The following is a 22,500-nucleotide window of genomic DNA, read 5'->3' as shown; positions in this document are numbered from 1 at the left end:
AACAGAAGCCCCATCCTGCTGCTATGTTGAGAGGTAGATCTAGTGGTAGATAAACTTGAATCAATCAAATGGGAGTGATTCACTCTGTTACACTCCAGTGTGATTTTTTGACATTTCACAATGTCTGCACATTTGCCCTGAGATAGAAGATTATCCTTTCCGTTTTGACAAAGGAGTATTGCAGTAAACTGAAATGTTATTTCCCCGATGCCCCAAGCACGCAAGACACACTGAGATACATGCACACACACACACACACACACACACACACACACACACACACACACAGTGACAGAGGGTGAGAGATTTTGTTTGCGCATGCACAAGTGCATGATAGCCTATATGCATTAGAAGTTAAATTTGTTTCGGTGCTTGAGAGATGTGTCAATACTTGATTTCCACTAGGGAGAGATTTTTGGCCAGATGTGTTTGGCAAGCCAGGAGGCATATTTTTAATTAGGGAGCAATTAAAAATGTGTTAATTACAAAAAGGGATCGAAACCTGTTTCATTTCACCCAAGGACAGGATTTTTAAAAATTGTATTTCTAAAATATATATATATACCTCACGGAAAAATGTTGATTTTTCATTTCAATTTTCTGCAATAGACATGTTTGAGGAGCCCCGTCGGATAGCCTACATTGAAAAAGAAGAACGAGATGGCAAGATGGCGAAATAGCGCCTCTCTCTGGAATACCTAAATGTCTGAGATTGTTAGAAGAGGATAACAGAATACGCATAGCCTACTACTGGACCTGCTACTACTATTAATAATAGTCTAATCTCTCTCTCTCTCTCTCTCTCTCTCTCTCTCTCTCTCTCTCTCTCTCTCTCTCTCTCTCTCTCTCTCTCTCTCTCTCTATTTTATTTTTTTCACTGAAGCGCATGTGAATGCACATCAGCCCTGCTGCTTGTGCTGGCCCCCTAGAGCTGCCAGTCGGCATTTGATGGTAATGAGGTGCGTTGTAATCCACGTAAACCCAGGAGTTAGTTTTAATAACTTTCTGCGGGGAAATGCCGTAATATTAATAATGCATGTGGTATTGCAACAGGGTCTAATTTAGCAGGTTAATGAATAATGTATAGCCGTAGCCCTAAGACTACCCGATTTTCAAATGCTTTTTGAATTATTTTTCTGTTTCTCCAAACAAGTTTTTTGTTTGTTTGTTTGTTTTGATCAGGTTTTTTTTGTTTTGTTTTGTTTTTATTTGACTAATAGTGACTATAGCCTATGTGATGCTTATGTATAGCCTGGCAGGCTGAAATGTTAATGAATGAAATAGACTAGCCTACCTCTTTTTTCAGTAAAAGGGGAAAAGAAAATCGCAGTAAAAGCCACATAGCCTAAATTGCCCAATAAATGCGCAGTGAAACGCTACGGCAACATTTGCATATATGAATAATAAATTAAATATTGGCTACACACATATTCTCATTATAATATGCTCTATGGCAATCACTTTGAAAATTCAATCTCCGTTTGGAAACTGCTCATGCGCCGTGGCCATTTTGGCTCCTGTAGCACTTCCTTGTAAACCATAAGCGGATATACTGCACTCGGATTGGATACACATTATCCACAGTTTCCTGTATCCTTCGCTGTTGAACTTGCTCGCTACAATGACCGCGTCCCGAGTTGTTACGAGATTAGCTGGCGTTTCTGGGGCGCTTGCCGTGGCTGCTGGGGCGTACGGAGCACACGGTAGGAAAGGTTTTATTGTGATGTTATGTATTGCATGACTGCGTGCTGCGAATCAGGAGTAGGGCTGGCTGATGTGTTTGACGTTCTTCACGTGAGTAGCCTAATGCATGCAGTGACAGCGGGCACGCTCACAGATGACAGTCTAGTTAACCTACTGTACGTTACTTAACGACAGCAGTTTTAGCGAAAGCGTTTTGAAGTGAATTGAGGCTGAAACGAATTGTGTGCTTAGTTAACCAGAATTCAAATGATGGGCTGTGGCGAAGGACGCTCTATTTGCTAGAAGCACAGAGACACTGGCAGGGACGGTGACATATTGAAACAAGGGGGCGTAACTGTGTTCTATAACCTTCCCTGTGTATCGGCTGTTTAGGCTTCAGACGGAGTGACCGAGATGACTACTTGAAAGAGGTGAAAACACTGCTGTTTGTCCTACATATACCATCGGCCAATAACTGAAATCCTCTGTGCTAGGCTTTATTCCCTTGAGTAGGCCTATATGCTTTGGAAACATGACATTAAATGTAATTTTTAGTCTTGAAATGTAATTGCACATATTTCCCACACCATGTCTGTGGGTACGTAATAAGTTTGATCCAACCTATTTTCCATCTGCTTTATCCACAGCTGTATGAGACCGCAAACAAGTATCATTTCTACCACAGTCTGGCACTCCTAGGTGCAGCCCACTGCCGGAAGCCTGCCGTGGTAAGCTCCTGGCCATGCCACAGAAACATAGGAACACGCCAACGCTTTGCAATGTTAGATAGAAGCTAACTGATCTGACCCACTGTCAGTGAATTATGCTTAGCTAGGCCAATGATATCAGACTGGGGTATTGCATGCAAAGAAAAGAGAAGGTTATGTATCTTATTTAATTCTGGAGTGTAAATAAGTTACATTTTCGCCAAAAGGTTGACATGTTTGTTAACATGTTTGTATATGCACATGGGTGTCCTGAAGAGCAACTTGCAGGTTGGAAGCCCTATAAAGCATAGTGTAGATAAATGATGAAGGAACTAGATTCTCAGAAAAAAAAAAGATAATGACCTCAGAAACAATATAGTGAGAAAATGACTTCTACATCAATAAACCACTAACCGGACGTGACATAGAGTAAACAGGTCAAGGTCAATAAATGGTGTAATGGATCCTGATGCAGATTCGAAGGACATTATAAACAACAAAAACAACAACAGCAAAAATGGGAATATGAATTTGACATTTCAATAACAACCCAAGTAAACACCATATTCGCAATATTGAAATAGTTATACGGTCAATACTCAAAATATTAATGTCCGTTATGTTATCAGTTGCCGTGAAGTGAAGTGGTGAAGTCCCTTCTATTCAGATTTCAAAACACACCCAAGCGCATAAAGCCTTGCTTTTCTTGGTAGGAAAATGGTGTATATGTGATGTCTTGACAGACTGTAATTAGTGAATCAATAAAGTACATAGAACGCGCTCAACTCACAAAATATTATAATAAGCTGACTGGGTGCTTGTGCCCATACGGAATAAATCAAAGTGCTGTACTCTCGTTTTCTCAGACTGTAATTAGTGCAACCAGCACAAACACATTTGATGAACCATTACGACTTTCCAAAAAATCAAAAAAGGAGCTACAACTCTCACCACAGCCCAGACTAGTATCTACTGTACGCCCACGATGACAGCAGAGCTCAAGCACCAATTTAAGATGTTTACCTTCTCCTGCGTAATGATGTGTTTGTGGGCGAGAGAGGCTTTTAAGCTTACAGTATGCTGTTGAATGCACTTACCTGAACTCACTGTCTGTGATGCTTTGTGTCCAACGGTGTGCTATTAGGGTAATTCAGTATCAAATCAGAAAAAAGGTTATCACTGCACCATCTCAGATTTGATTCAGACCTTGCCATATCATGAATATATCCTAAAAGCAAGGCTTGTAAAATATTTCTGTCCAATCCGGCCTTTGATATTACTTCAGTTTGATAAACCGGGTACAACATACAACTTTTTCAGACATCTTACTGTGCGTTCAGACCAAGAGCGACTTGAGCTTCCAAAATCGCTCTGGACGCCCTGTAAAGGACGCCGTGGGAAGCTTGGATGTTTTGGCCGCTCTGACGTAGTAGCATACTATGTTCATTGCTGGTCGTTTGGTCGCTGAACCGCTTCATAGCTCATTACCATAAAGTTAAACCACTTTCAACTTTCTCTAGTCGCTCAAGACGCCCAAAACGCGACGCCGACGGACGAGACGAGAGAAGCCGGCTTCCATTGAAAATGAATGACTTCCGGAATTTTTGGAAGCTCAAGTCGCCGGCGGTGTGAACGCACAGTTAGTAGTATGGCAATAAGTCATTAACTAGAAAAGCGCTCCGAGAGTCAGACCTCCGCCAAGCGCCTCCTGGATCCAGACGGTGTTTTCATTGAATTTCATCGAAATCCACCCCTTAGCTTTTTGAGTAATATTGCAAACAAACAAACAAACAAACAAACAAATAAACCCTGATGAAAACATAACCTCCCCTAGAGGAGGTAATAATGTGGTGGTGATGATTTTGACCATGAAAATATTGTCCTCTTTTCTCACTGCAGGCTGGCACCTTACTAGTGGCTGGCATGGGGTGCTTCTGTGGATCCTTGTACCACCAGGCGATTACTGGTGACCCCGGCCTCAGCAAGGTGGCACCGATCGGGGGCACACTGCTCATTGCTGGCTGGGCTGCAATGATCATTTGAACTCTGAACTTTGACCTCTCTCTCTCTCACTCATTTGGTAGCCTTGCACTTGAATCCCTCAGTGTGACAGCGGAGTATCTGGACAACTTTTGTGCAGTCTACATTGGCCACTCAACTGTCACTGACTTTTTTTTTTTTTTTTTTTTTGACATCCGAGTTGCAGTTACCCACAGTTCCCTAGTGTCCAGAGGGACCTGCGCTGCTTATGTTAATCTGGCGTATTGTATTCTGTTGAAGTTGACCCGTACTGAAGGTTTCATGCCGCCTGTGTCTGCCATGCCTGACTGCCTAGACAAGAGCGGTGGAGACGTGTCATCTGCTAGGCTCCGGGAGGCGGGGGAGAGAGAGAGAGAGAGAGAGAGAGAGAGAGAGAGAATGTTGTAATGTGTGTCTTATCACAAACCTCCGTTTCAGACGCGTCTGTGAGACGAAGATAAGACCTCAGGATCACATACCCCTCCTATCCCCTTTTTTGACTCCTCCAACCCCCCCCCCCCCCACACACACACACACACACACACACACACACACACACACACACACACACACACACACACACACACACACACACACACACACACATACAGTACCTATTTCACTTCACCATGGAAATTGCTGTTTCTTGTGTGCTGCCCACACAAAAATATATCTATTTGATTCGTCCATGCGTGTATATATTTTCAAACTACTGTATGTGTTTTCCCCATGTACCCAAGAATAAAGCTTTTTTTGATGCAAAGTAGAGCAGGGAAGAGAGAATTGTCAGCTTTGACCTTCGTATATGTTAGTGCATAGTGCTTAGCTCGGTAGCGGCGGAATCATTTCTGAATGGCTTGCTGGGTCAGTGTTTGGCGGTCTCGCATAACCCTCGGGGTCTTATCCTCCGAGTCTACAGACACAAGAGTTCATCAGCATCACCCTCCCTTTTAGCCCAAGCCATGTTCAGACCTATCTGCATTCAAATTGAAAGTGAAAATCCATTGAAGCGCTAATTCCCCAGCTCTTTTGACTGTAGGCAATGGCGAGGAAGCTTTGAAAATGGCTTTATAAATCTTCAGGGTCAATTTGCAAGGGCAGCGTTCATAGAAGCGGACTGGGGCGGCTTGGAAGAGGAAGTGGAGGAGGAGGAATCCTATTTGACAGCGGCACGTATACGCTGACGAGCTGTGATCATGGCGACTCGTAAAACCCTCATTAACGGAAGGTAGTAGCAGTGGGCATCTTTGCTAAATCAGCGTTTGGCAATCAAACAGTTCCCTGATGCCTGCCTCCTTGCCCTTGGGTATTTCACACTTTAGCACTCGTTAATGATGCAGCACCACCATGCCTTTAACCCCCCCCCCCCCCCCCCCCAAAAAAAAAGAAAAAAAAAACCTTCCAAAATTATCATATTCCAGTATCAAAGAGCCAGAGTATTTTTGCTGTTGAGGAAAAAAAAATATTGCAGATTTTTCACATAGGCAAAAAGCAGAGGTCTAGGAACATGTGGTGCTATTCAGTGACTTTGACAAGCCATGTACTGTAGGTGTCACAATCACAACAATACCTTTAATCCACAAGCTATGACCATCCTATGATAATCCTAGCGTATAATCAAATTAGAGCCCACATCTTACTGCACCACAGACAACTCACGGCAAGAGGTTCATTGCTCGTTGTTGGGATTGAATTTATTGTTTGGTTATGTGTTAACACTCAATTTGAGGCAATATTTTCTATATCTTCAATCTTATTCAGTAGAAAACCAGTTTTACTTGGCAGTTGTTTTTGCTTCTTCACTGTTTGCCACAGAGACGCCAGCTCCTCCAACCAAACTAAAAAGCCCTCTGGCAACAGTACATGAAGGCGCACTGCTCACCATGAGACGAAGCCTAGTGTCTCTTCCACTCTACCACTGAACATGCAGACTTCTCTATGGATGCCAGCATGTGGCAACAAACAAAACCAACGCTGCATTGGAGTGCACTGTTTGTGTCCCCACCCAAAGCTGAGACCAACCCAGTGTCCTTGAATCTGGTCATTCTTTGTGTTGGCTGGATTGTGCTCGGTCCTTACCATGCACTTCAGACGCCATTGATAACGGGAGAGGTCAATGAGAGTTGTGATTAGCCTGCTAGCCTTGATGTTTTGTGTTTGTTTTGTGCTGCCAGTCTGTTAGCCACAACGAAAAGTAAAACTTGTGTTTTCAACTAAGCACACGAGAGATTTGTAATAATGCATTCAGTTTGTCTTTTTCCCTGTCCTCCCTTTCAATTTATCATGTACAGTAGTAGGCCTATAGCTCTTTTTTGTGGGTTTTTTGTTGTTGTTGTTTGTTTTTTTCCCCCTTGTACCTTGCAATTCCTTAATTACCATTTTTTCCCCTGCTCACCCTGGGCCGCGTGGATGCCTGGCTGGGCCTTATTGATTTATACTGGTGGCATGAATTTAACTGGAGGAGGATGTAAAATGAGCTCCAGTAGAGGAGGAGGCATTGTACTGTGTGCGTGTATAGTTGGTGGGTTTTAGAGTGGTGCTCCCAATTTGTGTGGGTCACAAATGAATATGTCTTGCCTCCACATGAGCCTGGCACAAGCTCCACTTTCTCGCTCTCCACACAATATCAGGCTTTATATTATATGATGCATTATGGGGATTGGGGAACAAAAATCAGAGTTTTTGGCGAGAGACAGGCCTTGAATGTAATGATGTGTTTGTCACTGCTGCCATTGGCAACCCTGCGCCCATTTTGCAGGGTCTTTCACAAGTACAGAAGGTGCATCCACACAGTCTTTAACATGGTTTGCGTTCCCTTCGGTCATGAGTCCGTGCACCAAATGACTGCCACTGCTTCACTCAAGGCTATATAAGCCATATCAGCTATACTAAAAGCCGCCACTTACTACTGCAGGAAACACATTGGTCCTTATGACCTCAGGAAACTTGGCAATCAACTTAGCAGTTACGTTTTATGCCAGTGCCTCAGTCAGGGAACACGCTATTCTGCCAGTCTCACATTTAGCATCACAAAAATATAGTTTACTGTAGTGATGAAGGTGTGAGGCTACTAGGCCCTCCTAAATCACCTTCATGGAGACTTAATTTAGAAGTGCATCAGCCTGATTTCTCCAAACTCACTCACTTTGTAAAGAGTCTGAGTACTCGCAATGTTTCCAACCCTGATTAATTTGGAGAGGAGTTGAAAAGGCTGGAGGTCCTATAACAAGAGATGGAGAAGTTTAGAATGAGACTCATTATAGGCCTGGGCTAGTAGGCCTACAGATACCTCCGTGAATTCAGGTGATATCTTTGAATGGCAGTTTGATTCTCATTTACCTCATTCAAGTTTCTGGTGTGATAATTCCATATGATGTGCTTATGTATCATTTGAATCTCTTGACCCTATATGTTGTAGCCTACACTTTCTCTCCACTGTTCTCTTTGATCTCTCGTGCAAGCCTTGACTGACCGACGCCACTGTGTGTTGAATCTGCTGATAGTTCAAAGTGAGGAGGAGGCTGCTGGTTCACAGGAGCTTCAGCTGTTGGCTCAGTAAGCTCCTCTCTCTCTCACTCACTCACTCACTCACTCACACACACTCCCCTCTGCCCTACTCTCGCTCTCTCTCTCACACACACACACACACACACACTCCCCTCTGCCCTGCTTTCTCTCTCTCCCTCTCTCTCTCTCTCTCTCTCTCTCTCTCTCTCCTCTGCCCTGCTCTCTCCTTTGCCTGTTCCCCCCTCACCCTCACTGCACCAATTATGTGCACTGTCAGCTTCCCTGATACAGCTTCAAAGGGGAGGTATTTCAAGGTGACACCAGAGAGAGAGAGAGAGAGAGAGAGAGAGAGAGAGAGAGAGAGAGAAAGGATGAGACTGGCAGTGGATTGAAAGTCTTTTGATCACACTCCTGCACCTCCTGAAGAAGAGGAGGGAAAAAATGCAGAGGTGGAGAAGAGGAAGAATTTTAAATGCTGTCAGAGGCCTCGTGCAAGAGAAGAACCCTGCTGTGGTGACAGTTTGTCTTCCGAAAGACTGCCTCGATTTTCTTGCACCCCCCCTCCGTCGCCTCCCTCCTTTCTGTAGAAACTGGGGGTGTCAATCGATTTATAGTCAGTATGTGGGGATGAATGCCATGATGTAGCCTATGCCTTTGCTCTGAATGGGCAAACATTATCTTATGAAAACAATTGCAGTATTAACTAGGCTATATAAGCAAATGAAAGGGGATTTTAGGTGTTATCCTCAACCTGGGCTCAGTTCCATGCACAACTCTTTAAAAAAAAAAAAAAAAAAGGGGGGGGGGGTATAGAATTTTTGCCACTGACTTTGTTTATGTTCATTCAGGCCCCCAATTATTCTTCATAATACAATTTGATTCAGGAGCTGCACTATATAGCCTAGTAATCTGATTATAAAGGGTATAGCCTAGTCTAATGCAGAAACATTTGAAAATCCGTTTACAGAAGAGTAGCCTACAATCATTAATAGCCTAGTCAAAGTCCGGGGGGGATTTTATATGGGACAACGCGCTGTAGTTTCAAGGCCAAGTGTTGTGTCTACGTTACATACTACCGTTCCCAAGATTCTCTGTAGGCAGTGGTGGCACAGTGTTTCCGGAGTTTGTGTTGTTAGGGGGAAGGTGGGCGCTCGGGACCTGTTGGAAATGACGGGACGAGAAATCGGATACCAGTGCGCAAATCGAACCGAACACCCCCGAAGATAAGACACAACTTCAGACCAGCAGAAGGGTGTGTTCAATATAACCTAATCTTTACTCCTTAGAGGATTTTAAAGTCTCAGTATTGCGCCGTATCATCTTGTTAGCACGCTAGCTTTCTTTGCATTTATCCCACCTGTCTGGCTAGCAAATGAACAAGCTAATTTGAGTCGCTTGACCAAAACTGGGGAATGTGAACTGCACACATGGACCCTGCGTGAGGTAGTGTCAGGAAAGGCAGGTGCTCTCCACTACAAGTGCAATACAGTTACTGTCAGAAGCTTTATGGCTTTATGGCACAATTAGTTTACGATCTGGAACCGTTTTTCTTCATGATGGAGTTGAACTTGCCATTTGACCGAATCGATAGCTGTCTTAGCTAGCTAATTAGCTTGCTGCTGCCACTTAACGTTAATCTTACAAGCTAGTTGACCTACATAGCTAGCAAACGAGGGCAGGGGTTAATGTCCGAGTAACGTAACACAAATAATGTTACAAAGTTGCTAATATCCACAGTGGTATTTGCACGACATACACGTAGCGTTACTATAAATAGGTAAATGTTAATGGAAAGTGACACAGTCGATGATGTACACATACACACTACAACAGTTTAGGATGAACCCTTTCAACTGAGATTTGATTTGAGCGTAGCCTACGTTTCTGCTCCCTCTGTCGTAATTGTCAAAGTACATTTTCTGCATTCTCTGATCACAAATAGCACGTCAAGTGATCTGCTATTTTACAATCGGGGATAGCCTACTTGGTACACCTGCTCTGTAGTCAAGTGCGACACTTGTCTTCACATTAAATATTAGCCTAGACCAGGTGCGGCACATGAGTGATACTCTGAGTCTGGCAGATCAACTTAGTGCCATGTTGTGTACTTGCATATTTATGGTGTATAATGCATTACGTATGAGTGGTATACTCTTAGGAACCTAGAACAACTTAGAAGATTTGACGCACGCATATCAAATGAAATCACGTTGTCATTAATCATTATTGTACATAATATACTGCATTTCTCATTTAAGAGAGCTTTGAGCAATAACGATTTATCTGGAGATCTTGTCCTTATGTTTAGATTGTAGATCTTTTTATGTCAATATGCAGACAGTACTGAAGCAGAATGCACCGACTGAGGCATGTAGAGTGTAGAATATAATGAAGTTTTATAAAACATATTTGTTCAAACTCATTTCATGTGTATTTTCATGGAAAAGAAGGATAATTTCAAGTAACCCCCAAACTTTTCAACAATACTGTAATACTAAAAAACATCTAATGCTGCAGAAATAAACCACATTTACACCACATAACATCTAGTACTACTACTGCATAAACATCTCTCCTCTGCCTTTCTTTCTCCACCCCCCCATGTGCTCTCTCTCTCTCTCCCTCCGCCTCTCTCTCTCTTTCTCTCTCTCCCCCTCACTCCCTGAACATTCTCTCTCTCTTTCTCTCCCTCCCTCTCTTCCTGCACTCTCTCCCTCTCTCTCATCTGCTCCAGGTTATGTCCAATGGATACCCTGATGAGCGCTGTGGGCCCGAGGGGCCCGGTTCCGTCCAAGCGGGCCTCGGAGGTGGACTTCCGCTCGGGCACAGCGCTGGAGCAGCTCTCGGCCCAGGTGCAGGAGCTGGTGCAGCTGGAGCAGTGCGAGTTCGGGGACCAGACGGCCCTGGAGGTGCACACCGCCAAAGACTTCATCTTTAACATGCTCGGTGAGTGTGTGTGTGTGTGTGTGTGTGTTTTGGAGCACACCGCCAAAGACTTCATCTTTAACATGCTCAGTGTGTGTGTGTGTGTGTGTGTGTGTGTGTTTTGGAGCACACCGCCAAAGACTTCATCTTTAACGTGTGTTTGTGTTTTGGAACACACCACTATAGACTTCATCTTTAACGTGGTGTGTGTGTGTGTGTGTGTGTGTGTGTGTGTGTTTGGAACACACTGCCAAGGATTGGAACATGTTCTGTGTGTGTGTGTTTGGAACATACTGCCAAATGCTTCATTTTTAACACGCTCAGTGAGTGTGTGTGTTTGGGCCACACCAGCCAAAAGACTTCATCTTTAACATGCTTGGTCAGTGTGTTTGTGTGTGTATTTGAAACGTATTGGCAAAGACTTCATCTTTAACATGCTTTGTGTTTGTGAGTGTCTAGAAAATACTGCCAAAAATGCAAACGTGTGTGTGTGTGTGTGTGTGTGCGTGTGTGTGTGCGTGTGTGTGTGCGTGTGCGTGTGCGTGTGCGTGTGCGTGTGCGTGTGCGTGTGCGTGTGCGTGTGCGTGTGCGCGTGCGCGTAGAGTTTGGAATACACTGCCAAAGTTAGCATCATCAACATGCTGTGTGTGTGTGCGTGCGTGTGTACGTGCGCGTGTTTGAAGTAGAAGATTTGTCCTGCACAACAAATGTGTTTTGTACACCTCATTGCATTATAAGCCAGTTCTCTGTTCTAGAGAAAAGCCAATAATGAGGTCCCTGCTGTGCTCAACACAAGGGCCACTCTGTGATCACACAGTATCTTTAAACACAGCTCCAGGATCGTCATGGATACGGCGGTAATCTTGACGGATAAGCAGAGCAGTTGCACTGGGGTGTTTCCAACAAGCCCGTCCCACTGTGTTTTGGAAACATGCTCAGCAACCAATAGGTGGCACTCTTTCCTCTTCTCTTCCGCCGAGTGTTTTCCTGTGTGTGTGTGTGTGTGTGTGTGTGTGTGTGTGTGTGTGTGTGTGTGTGTGTGTGTGTGTGTGTGTGTGTGTGTGTGTGTGTGTGTGTGTGTGTGTGTGTGTGTGTGTGTGTGTGTGTGTGTGTGTGTGTGTGTGTGTGTGTGTGTGAGAGACTCTCTGTATCATGCATCAAAGGCTCTTTAGCAAGGGAGCTCCGGTTTGTCATCCCCCCATCCTTCTTTCGCTCTCTATCTTTTTCTTTCTTACTATTTCTCTCTCTCTCTCTCTCTCTCTCTCTCTCTCTCTCTCTCTCTCTCTCTCTCTATTCTGTCTGCTTCTCATATCACACATCATCCCCCCTAACTAGACTCTACTCCTAACCTCTACAAAACCCTCCTCCCCTCCCCACACGATACACACACACACACACACACACACACACACACACACACACACACACACACATACATGCACACACACACACACACACACTTACCACAGTGCTCAGTGGATGCCATGATCTCTCTCATCTGTCTGTCGCTCAGATCACACACACACACCCCCCCACACACACCAACTCCTTCGTCAAACTTTACTGCTAACATCTTCCTCGTGCTCTCACCCGCCTGACACCCATACACACCTATATCACATTGCCACGACACACACACACGCACACACACACACACGCACACACACCTACATCAGAGTGCCACGACACACACACACACACACACCCCTACGTCACCGTGCCATGGCACACACACACACAGCCCTACGTCACATTGCCACGACACATGCACGCACACACACACACACACACACCTACGTCACAGTGCCACGGCTCACACACACATACGTCACAGACTCACAGTGCTACGGCACACACACACACACACACACACACACACACACACACACACACACACCTACCTACATCACAGTGCTACGGCATACACACACACACACACACACACCTACATCACAGTGCCACGTCACACGCCGTCACTCTCTTATCCTCTGTCTGCTGTGTCTTAACCTGTCCACTCCCCACCCCACCCCACCCATCCCGACCTGACCTGACATGACCCGCACGCCAAACACAACCCACCCAATGGGGGGGGGGGGGGGTGTTACACTACCACTCCCGTGCCACCCATCCGACTGCCCACCCACCTCAGCGTGCCCAATGGGGGGGGGGGGGGGGGGTACACTACCACTCCCGTACCCCCCATCCGACTACCCACCCACCTCTGCGTGTCCAATGGGGGGGGGGGGGGTACACTACCACTCCCGTGCCACCCATCCGACTGCCCACACACCTCAGCGTGCCCAATGGGTGCCACGCTAGCCAGCTGATTGGCACAGGCTGCTGGTTGTCCTCGTTTCTGTGCCCGTGTCTCTGTGCCCATGGCCCTGAACAGAGCGCTGTGCTTGGCTGTGCCGCGCGCTATTGTTTGCCCAGAAATATGATCGGAGCCGTTCTCTGTAATCCTGTCAAATACTGGATTAGGTGACAGTCAGCTTTCCGTTATCGCTCTCTTCCTCCCCCTCTTTTTCTCTCTCTCTCTCTCTGTCTCTCTCTCTCTGTCTCTCTGTGTCTGTATCTCACACCTGCTCTTTTAATTTCTCACCGGTTCTAATTCTACATTTCTGTCCCCTCCACCAACCTCCACAAAGATTTTTCTAGTTTTATATATATATATAAATATATATATATATTACACACACACACACACACACACACACACACACACACACACACACACACACACATACATATAGTTTTATCACACATTTCTTCCCTTTCTTTTCTGGTTTCACATTTTATAGAACTAAATTTTCTCTTGCTTGCTTGCGAACACACGCGCAAACACACACACACACACACACACACACACAGCTTTATACATACACACATACACACACCTATACATACATACACACACACACACACACACATTCAGACACACACACACACACACACACACACACCTCTAAACATACACATACACACACACAGTCACAAAGTCTTCTCTCTCTCTCTCTCTCTCTGTCTCTGTCTCTGTCTCTCTGACTCACACACGCACTCCTCAGTTTTTCTCCCATAGTCTCCGGTCTCTACATCTCCATATGTCTTTTATGTGTCTTTTATGTCTTTATGTCTTCCACTGCCATCCATTTCCTCTCCCTTCCTCCCTCCCTCCCTCCGCTCATCCCACTCCCTCATAAAACTAAGATGCTTCTGTCGAGTGTGTGACATTGAGGAGAGAAACAGGGGCGAGAGCTGCGGCTTACGGAAGATACGCAGAACCGAGATACTAACAGAGAGCTATTGGGCAATTTTCGCTTTTATGTGTTTTTCCGCTTTCTGATAAAAACTTTAGTACTTCCCAGAGAGCACTTATTTCTTCAAGTTCCTCACCAGAAGTGTCTGTCTTTCTATGGGCTTGTCTGTCTAGGGATTTGTCTTGTTAGTAGACTGTGTGTGTGTGTGTGTGTGTGTGTGTGTGTGTGTGTGTGTGTGTGTGTGTGTGTGTGTGTGTGTGTGTGTGTGTGTGTGTGTGTGTGTGTGTGTGTGTGTGTGTGTGTGTGTGTGTGTGTGTGTGTGTGTGTGTGTGTGTGTGTGTGTGTGTGTGTGTGTGTGTGTGTGTGTGTGTGTGTGTGTGTGTGTGTGTGTGTGTGTGTGTGTGTGTGTGTGTGTGCGCGCACGCCATGCTAATTGTGTGCTTGAAGCTTTGTCCTTGTACTATTGCAGACTGCGTAAACATTTTTTACGAGCAGCCACTGCTGGTACGATGCATCACCTTCAGATTTGGTATTTCATGGAAAATGGTCATGTTATGGGCAAATAAACACAACTGACATTGCCACTGGCTGCCCACTGTATAATTCTGAATAAGTAAGAAAACTCTGCCATCATGTATCATTACTGTTGGCAGTGCTACACTCTGGTGGGGGCATGAACATGGGGGCTCATGAACATGCCCCCAGAGTGTAGCACTGCAGCTGCCTGGCAGGTCTAGCTCTTGGCGGAAGCAACTCGAGCTACTCTAGGTAGAACTAATTATTAATATTTTTTTTGTTTGTTTGTTTGTTTTTTTTTTTTGCCAAAGATGTTCTGTCACAATCTCCCGCGAAACTGATCTCAGGGTGGCCGCAGGTCCTTAAAAAGTCTTAAGTCGTATATTAAATTGCCTAAAAATAAGGCCTTTAAAATTATTAAATTGTCTTAAATTCAGATTGCATGGGTCTTAAATATTTGTGTCTCATGTTACCGCAAAAAAGGGGACAATCTGTTCTGCTAGGTTGAATTTTTTTCTTGCGGAAGCCTATGCACTTAAAATCACACTATTTTCATAGGCATTCTTATGACACACGAGGATATTGCTTGTGTGGAAAGTCCGATTTTATCAATCAATTGAAAGGCATTTGGAACAAAAGCCAAAATATTCAGACAAAAAGGTCTCATGTCTCACAACCGCACTTACTGCATGTGTTGCGTTGTAACAGCAATAGAAAAATCTCGCGCACAGGAAGAAATTATGTTAAGCTGTTATTTATTTTTTTCCATTAGGATAATCTATCACAAAAAACGAACATCAAGTGTAATAAGTTGTTTTTCATTTCACATTTCAAATGTCTTATCGCGTTGATGTGTCTGGGTCCGACCCGAGCCTGAACAAGTTCTAAATAGTTGTTCGAGTCCGACCGAACCCGTCGGGCTTCGGTCGGGTTTCCATGCTCTTATGGATAGGCCAGAGTGTAGAATACTGCAGCTGGTATCGCATGGCTCTAGATGACGTAGGCTAAAGCATCTACAGGTGGGCCTAATTCAGCACTGAGCTACTCGACTCAAATACTGTATGGGGAAATGCAAGTTCAATCACAAGAAGACAGAGCGTAAACGGTTGCACTGTGTAGATCGATGATGATTTATAATCTGTGGATTGCTGTGCATTGCGTTACGCGGCTTTACATTCAACACCATTGCTTTATCTTCTAGTCAGTTGTGTGTGTTTATTTTCCGAACCAGAAACTGTTGAATGGGTTGAGTAATTCACGGGAGAATTACTTTATGAATGTGTGTGTGTGTGTGTGTGTGTGTGTGTGAGCTTTGTATTTGTGATTGGTATTTGTATTTGTCGGGCATGATGCACATTTGTGGCACAGGATCTGGCAAAAATAAATGAGGTTTATAGCACAAAAATATTCATTTTCTTTCGTCCAGTCTTTTTTCATAGTCCTTTTGTCGGTCTGTCTGTCTGTCTGTCTGACTGTCGGTCTGTCTGTCTATCTTTCACTTTTCCCCGCTTTCATTCATACCTACCTGGCCATGACTGCAAGCGGCTTTGCATTGCTCAGCCTTGGCATTATTGTGTGCTGCGGTCGGAGAGCTCTGTTATTCCCTTTGTTTTGCTGGAGGGATGGTCAGATAGAGGGAACGATGGAACAAAGGGAAGAGAGAGAAGAAAATGAAGGAAGAGAGTGTTCGTTAGACGAAAATCCAGCTGAGCTCTACCAGAGCCCATCGCCCCTTCACTCTAGATCTCCCGCCAGTCCGGCAACATTAGCATTTCTCTCAGTCTTTTTTTTTTCTTTCCTTTTTTATCGTGTGTGTGTGTGTGTGTGTATGACAGAGAGTTTTGAGAGTATGTGTCTGTGAGTGTGTGTTAACTTCTTCACCCATAGCCTCCGCTCCCTGAAGATCTAATTAATCACAATATTTCTTTTGTATTGCTACAATTTTTTATAGATCTCAGAAGGTCTTTGCAGAAGAGACTATGACTGAAGGCTAGACACACTCTCTCTCTCACACACACATACACACACACAGCAAGAAAGAGAAAGAGAGAAAGAAAGAAACACAGAAAAAAGGAAAACAAGAGGTTCTAAACAACAGCGTCAAAGACCCGTATTCCGGCTCCTCCTCCCTCCTCCCTCCTCCTCCTCCTCCTCTTCTTCCTCCTCCTCGGTAGATCCTGTGGTGAAGGTCAAGAGGTGCCGTGGAAACCGATAAACAATAAACAACAAGGAAACAAAACAGACCTGAGGAGACGGGGTAATCAAAGCAAACAAACACCAAGTGTCCGCACTCCCTCGAGGAGTTTCACCGGCGTGCTCGCGCCGCAGTTCAAACATCAGACGGAAGGGTTGCCCTCGTCTCTTCCGCTCTCTCTCTCTCTCTCCCTCTCTTCTCCTCTCTCTCTCTCTCTCTCTCTCTCTCTCTCTCTCTCTCTCTCTCTCTCTCTCTCTCTCTCTCTCTCAGGAAGGGTTGCCCTCATCTCTCTCTCTCTGGCTCTCTCTCTCTCTCGCTCTCTCTCCCTCCCTCTCCTCTCCCTCCCTCTATCTCTCTCTCTCTCTCTCTCTCTCTCTCTCTCTCTCTCTCGCTCTCTCTCCCTCCCTCTCTCTCTCTCTCTCTCTCTCTCTCTCTCTCTCTCTGGAAGCCCTCATCTCTCTCTCTTCCCAGAATAATCGGTGGGACTCCCGCTGTCAGGCAGGGCCCTTCTGTTGTGCAGCTAAACAGAGGGTGTTTGCTTGCGCAGGTCTTAAAGAGCTTTGAATTATGAATTGCTGTTTTCCAGACCTTGAAAAGTTATTGGGGGAAAATGTGGAATGGAATTTGGAGTTCTGGTATAAAAGGTCAAAATCTCAACAGCATTTCACAGCATATCGGACAAAACTAGCAATAAGTAGTGGTGTACAGAAAGAAATGATCTGATTTGGAATCAGTCAGGATAATATCAAGCACCCTTGTCAACAGCGAAGAGCAAGTGTTCCTGGGAAGTATGTGTGTGTGTGTGTGTGTGTGTGTGTGTCTTGTCCCATGGGATTGCTTTAGTAAGTGCTGTCCAGATGTGAAATGTTCTGCAACCTGTTACTCCATTAATCAGACTTTGTGTGTGCGCGTGTGTGTGTGTGTGTGTGCGAGTGTGTGCGCTGTGGTCGTGTTTGATTAGTGCTGGCTGTTTAGCATGTGTTAGTGCATAAATGTAGGCATGGGCCCATCTGCAACACTTAATTGGTAGCACACACTTAATGAAAGGCTCCCATACGTCCTCCTCTCTCTCTCCCCCTGCACCTTGATGGAGCCTTCGTGGCATGTTAATTGGATGCTGCCAGACGGCCTCGCCGCTGATGATGACTGAGCTGTTGTAATCTCCGTGAGGTCCGATGGGAGACCAGCCCCGTTAGAAGAGGCCTCCAGTGTGGACGGATTTCACGGACGAGGTTTCAACAGCCTTTCGAAGGCATGGAGCTGCGGAGGAGAAGGAGGAGGAGGAGGATGGTGATGATGATGATGACGATATGCGCCTGTTCGCTCTTGAGAAAAAACGTCCGCTGTGCTGCGTCTTCGACTCCGACAGCTGTCAGGCCAGAGGGGCAACTCCCACGAGGGCCATCGCCGCGTCCGCACGTCACTCGTTATTCCGTAGATGTCTTCTTGAGAGCGTGTGTGGATCCGTTTACCCACCTCTCTCTCTCTCTCTCTCATCTGATCTTCCTGAGAACAGAGAGGAAAAGAGAAGAGCTTCTGAAGAGAGATCAGCAGCTGTGCGTATACTCGTTCAAGTGCACCATCTTTTCCCCCCTGGATAATGCTTCGGGTGCAACCAGCAGTCCATCAAGCGCCACCAGAAGCAACGAGTTCATGTAACAGAGACAGACGGGTAATTAGCAAGCTAGCGACGAGGAAGTGCCCCAACTCATATCAGTCCTGTGACTTAACTGCCTCAGCCTGTGTGTGTGTGTGTGTGTGTGTGTGTGTGTGTGTGTGTGTGTGTGTGTGTGTGTGTGTGTGTGTGTGTGTGTGTGTGTGTGTGTGTGTGTGTGTGTGTGTGTGTGTGTGTGTGTGTGTGTGTGTGTGTGTGTGTGTGTGTGTGTGTGTGTGTGTGTGTGTGTGTGTGTGTGTGTGTGTGTGTGTGTGTGTGTATAGTGAATATTTAAAGAGCAGAATATAGCAGAAGATGCAGTTTCAATATAGTTACCACCGGAAGTCAAACAACAGCACTGAGAGCTGTTAGTGCAAGTAGTGAATTGTACATTTGATTTGGAGTGGGAAGCCTGTAGGTGTCTTAAGAGACTTCTGGCCTTTTCTCTCAGTCAAAGATTGTAGTCTTTTGAGTAAAGCTTGAATGAGGGGCATTAATTGAAAGACTACAATCTTTCAAGAATCTTTCCCAAATCTTGTCAGTGTAAGGTAGGCTTAAGGTGACAGTGGGATTGTAAAATGACCATCCAGCAAAACTTCTGATCCATACAGTATATACTGCTTGTTGTTTCGAAAGTAGTCAGTGTTTGCCTAAGTTTTAATTAGGCAGATGGGAAACAGACATGGCAACGCCTACACAGCTCCTGGCCTTGTAGCATTAACTTGCTCAGTTATGTAGTCCCTGTCAAGAGTTGGGCTGTTGAGGCGTCGGTATGAGTTAATCAAGAGTCACGATTCACTTTTGCATGTTTATGTTCCCACCTTGTGTCAAACTCTCAAAAGAATGAGAGAGAGAGAGAGAAAAATTTTTTTTTACTAAATAACCTTACATTCGGCGTAAGTGGAGATTCAAAACTCTGTCTTTTTAATCATACACATCATCTATTTAGGGTACACAAAGCCCTTAATAAAAGACTAATGTCATACAGTTAGTACATTTCTCGTCTCTTGATCTCTGCTGTGCTTAGGTGGCTGAATAAGTGCCTGTCAGAATTGCTCCCACACTCTCTTTATTAATGCGTCGATGCTAATGAAAACGTTTAGCAACAGGGCTAAACTAATGAAGTAGCGTATGAGTTAAGGGCAAAACAAAATTAGATTTTGGATTTCTCACACACGGGGACTCGACTCGTAGCATCTTGTCAAATTAGATCTCCGTGAACGTTCTGACAAATTGGCCCGTTGCATTTGATATCCTCCCACGGCATTTGAGATATCCCTCCTCCCCGAGCGGTTTTCAGGAACTTAATTTCACCAAGCAGGTTCAACCCCAAACAAGATTAAATGCTGTGGTTTTCTTTAAGAACAGGATATTTTTTGAAAGTTTGAATCAAAGTATGGAATGGGTACCACTTGCTGGGTATATCACTTTTTTGAGTTCTGCCAGGTCATTACCACCCAATCTGATCAAATTTGCATTACTGATATGCCATATACATCCGGATAGGAGTACTGTAAGGGAAGTAAAAATCTCTGAAGTGAGTAAAAAGTCTTGTTGAATGATATGACTCCTCAACAGCCCTTTCTGCTGTGCATGATGGCAGAAGACAGATTTACCTTTGATGGGATTCGCATCGGCAGGGCGCCACGATATCGACTATCCGTCCCGCGAAAAAAGCTGCCTCTTCTGCAATCCCAGCACCACCCCCCCCCCCCTCCCCTCCCCCCTTCCATCTAACAATCAGACCCAGCAGCTGACATAGCCCTGATCTCCAACATTGATGCCGTGAATTGAGCTCTGAGATGAGTTTTGGCGGCAGCTGGTTTCTGCTTTTAAATGGGTCGGGTAACCTTGAGTCGGATTACATTACATCATTAAAAAAGTACAATCTCGTGCAGAAGGAGGGAGCGCGTGAAACCAGTTCTAACAAGAGCTCCGCAGCGTGTGTGAACAGAAAAAAAAATTATAAAAAAAAAATGAAGATCAGTTCAGAGAAGAGGCTTTTTATTTTTAGTCATAAATCACAGCGTGACATTTTCTGGGGGAATTTATTTATTTATTTATCTATCTCGCAAACTAATGGTGAGTTTTTTTTTTTTTTTTTTTTTTTCAATCAAGATTCGTTCTCATGGCAACGGAGTACTGTGGCAATTTTTGGCACGTTCCGGAATGCGTGCTTCTTGTCATTATTCAGAAATAATGATACAAGCACTGAGAAGGTGGAAGGCTGCCGTGGTGGAAGAAGGATGCTTCTCTCTCCTCCACAGCATTTGTCATCCAGGCCCCAGAGTCATGATTAGTTGGCTGATAGGGCTTCAAAAACAAACAAAAAAAATGACTTCTACAACGCATTAATCTTTTTTTCTTTTCTCTGCGTGCAAGTGCAAGTGACTGCACGGTGAGCTATTTGGTGCGTCTGGCTTGATATGACAAGTTTCGGGGGTTGAGAGAACGGAAATAATTTAAAGTTTTCTAATGTTTTCCCCTCTCGGAGGCGTTGTCTCAGACATTGTGTTGAAGTGGCAGGTCTTGGCCGCTTAATGGAGAGGCTGTTTTTCTCCTGCTGCCCTGTGAAGTCCGCGTGAGGAGATAAGTTGTTTTCTTCTCGTCTGGTGTTGTGCTCCCTCAGTTTGATCCATTTAATCTCTCGACAGATAAAACGAAAACGAATCAGAGCCAGACTCTTCACGTACACACGTCTCTTTTCATCTCCCGCAGTCTCTCGTTCTCTGACACACACACACACTCACTCACTCACTCACTCACACACACACACGCACACATACACACTCACACACCCTATCCTCTTTATCTCTGCGTTTCTGTCGTCCTTTGGTGAAGAATATTTCTGTCACAGTTTGACCAGCGAACTGTAAATTAACAAACTCACACTTTTAGTAGAAGCATGATCTTCAGCTCTCAAACAGATATGTTTAGATACACAAACACACAGACACACACACACACACACACACACACACACACACACACACACACACGTACACAAGAAGGGGTAAGTCCATCTCTCTGTTTGGCTTTAAAATTGTATCACCGCCATATTTCTCTATAACGTTAGCAAACACACATGCTGTGTACACACACACACACACACACACACACACACACACACACACACACACACACACACACGCTCTCACAGTGAGTTACCTCACTTTATAATTGGGTGGAAAAAAATGTGTTAGGAGATTTAAGATCCATCGCAAAGCTCACAAAGTCTGACACAAACACACACACACACACACACACACACGGGCACACGCGCGCGCACACACACACACACACACACACACACTCACACTCACTCTGGGGGGGCTTGCTGTGGGCTCCCACAGGGGTGAGAGTGCGCATAGCTTGAATGCTGAAATGTGATTTGATTTCATTCCAGGGAGAATATGAGCAGTCTTCTCCCACAAGCCCCCTTGCTGAGCCTGCTCTCCCTGAACTGCACTAGTCAGGCTTCAGGTCCCAGCACCAGTCATCACAGAGTGTGTGTGTGTGTGTGTGTGTGTGTGTGTGTGTGTGTGTGTGTGTCCATTTTCCCTCCCTTATCAGATAGCGTGTACTCTTGTATTGTTGTGTATGGGTGTGTGACTGTGTGTGTGTGTGTGTCCATTTTCCCTCCCTTATCAGATAGCATGTACTCTTGAATTGTTGTGTTTGTTTGTGTATGGGTGTGTGAGTGTGATTGGGTGTGCATGTGTGCGAAAGAGCATGCGAGTGTAAGCGTTATCAAAAGTACATCAGTTATTGAAAAAGAATAGTAAATAAAATAACATGTGCACACTTCCATAAATGACTGTTTGAATCTTTTGCGAGCACTTTTTTCTGCATTATCTTATATTTTATTAACTACCAAGATGTCAGCTAAATGCGTATCGAATGAATTGCTAGTGAATTGTGTCAGCCAAACTTGGTGTACTCAGTGGGTGGTCATGTTGTTGTTGTTGTGAGTGGCAGACAGTCACATATCTTTAAATAATCAATATTAAAAAGAAATGAGGCCTCTCAGTCACCATA

The 22,500-nt window shown here is 44.8% G+C and overlaps 2 protein-coding genes across 4 annotated transcripts in view; both read left to right on the top strand.

The window, feature by feature from the left end:
- The first annotated feature begins 1,573 nt into the window (after positions 1-1,573).
- On the top strand, positions 1,574-5,172 carry tmem256 (transmembrane protein 256). The gene is made up of 4 exons (XM_062516881.1): positions 1,574-1,703; positions 2,077-2,114; positions 2,331-2,411; positions 4,290-5,172. The coding sequence occupies exons 1-4, from the start codon at positions 1,622-1,624 to the stop codon at positions 4,431-4,433; spliced, it is 345 nt and encodes a 114-aa protein (XP_062372865.1). The 5' UTR covers positions 1,574-1,621; the 3' UTR covers positions 4,434-5,172.
- A 2,763-nt stretch (positions 5,173-7,935) lies between these two features.
- tmem102 (transmembrane protein 102) overlaps positions 7,936-22,500 on the top strand; it is a 24,349-nt gene continuing 9,784 nt past the window's right edge. For 2 of the 3 annotated variants that reach the window (XR_009935078.1, XM_062516378.1), the window contains exons 1-2: positions 8,899-9,168; positions 10,651-10,862. Coding sequence is in view for 2 of the 3 variants with exons in the window: in XM_062516378.1 (XP_062372362.1) it covers positions 10,661-10,862 (202 nt within the window). In the remaining variant the exon portion in view is untranslated. Of the gene's footprint in view, positions 7,965-8,898; positions 9,169-10,650; positions 10,863-22,500 lie in introns of those variants that run through there. The other variant, XM_062516379.1, reaches the window with a different exon arrangement.

The sequence above is a fragment of the Sardina pilchardus genome, chromosome 16 (genome assembly GCF_963854185.1).
Source record: "Sardina pilchardus chromosome 16, fSarPil1.1, whole genome shotgun sequence".
In the NCBI taxonomy this organism is placed as follows: Eukaryota; Metazoa; Chordata; class Actinopteri; order Clupeiformes; family Clupeidae; genus Sardina; species Sardina pilchardus.
The sequence above is the reverse complement of the archived record's forward strand: the minus strand, read 5'-3'. Positions and strand labels throughout refer to the sequence as shown.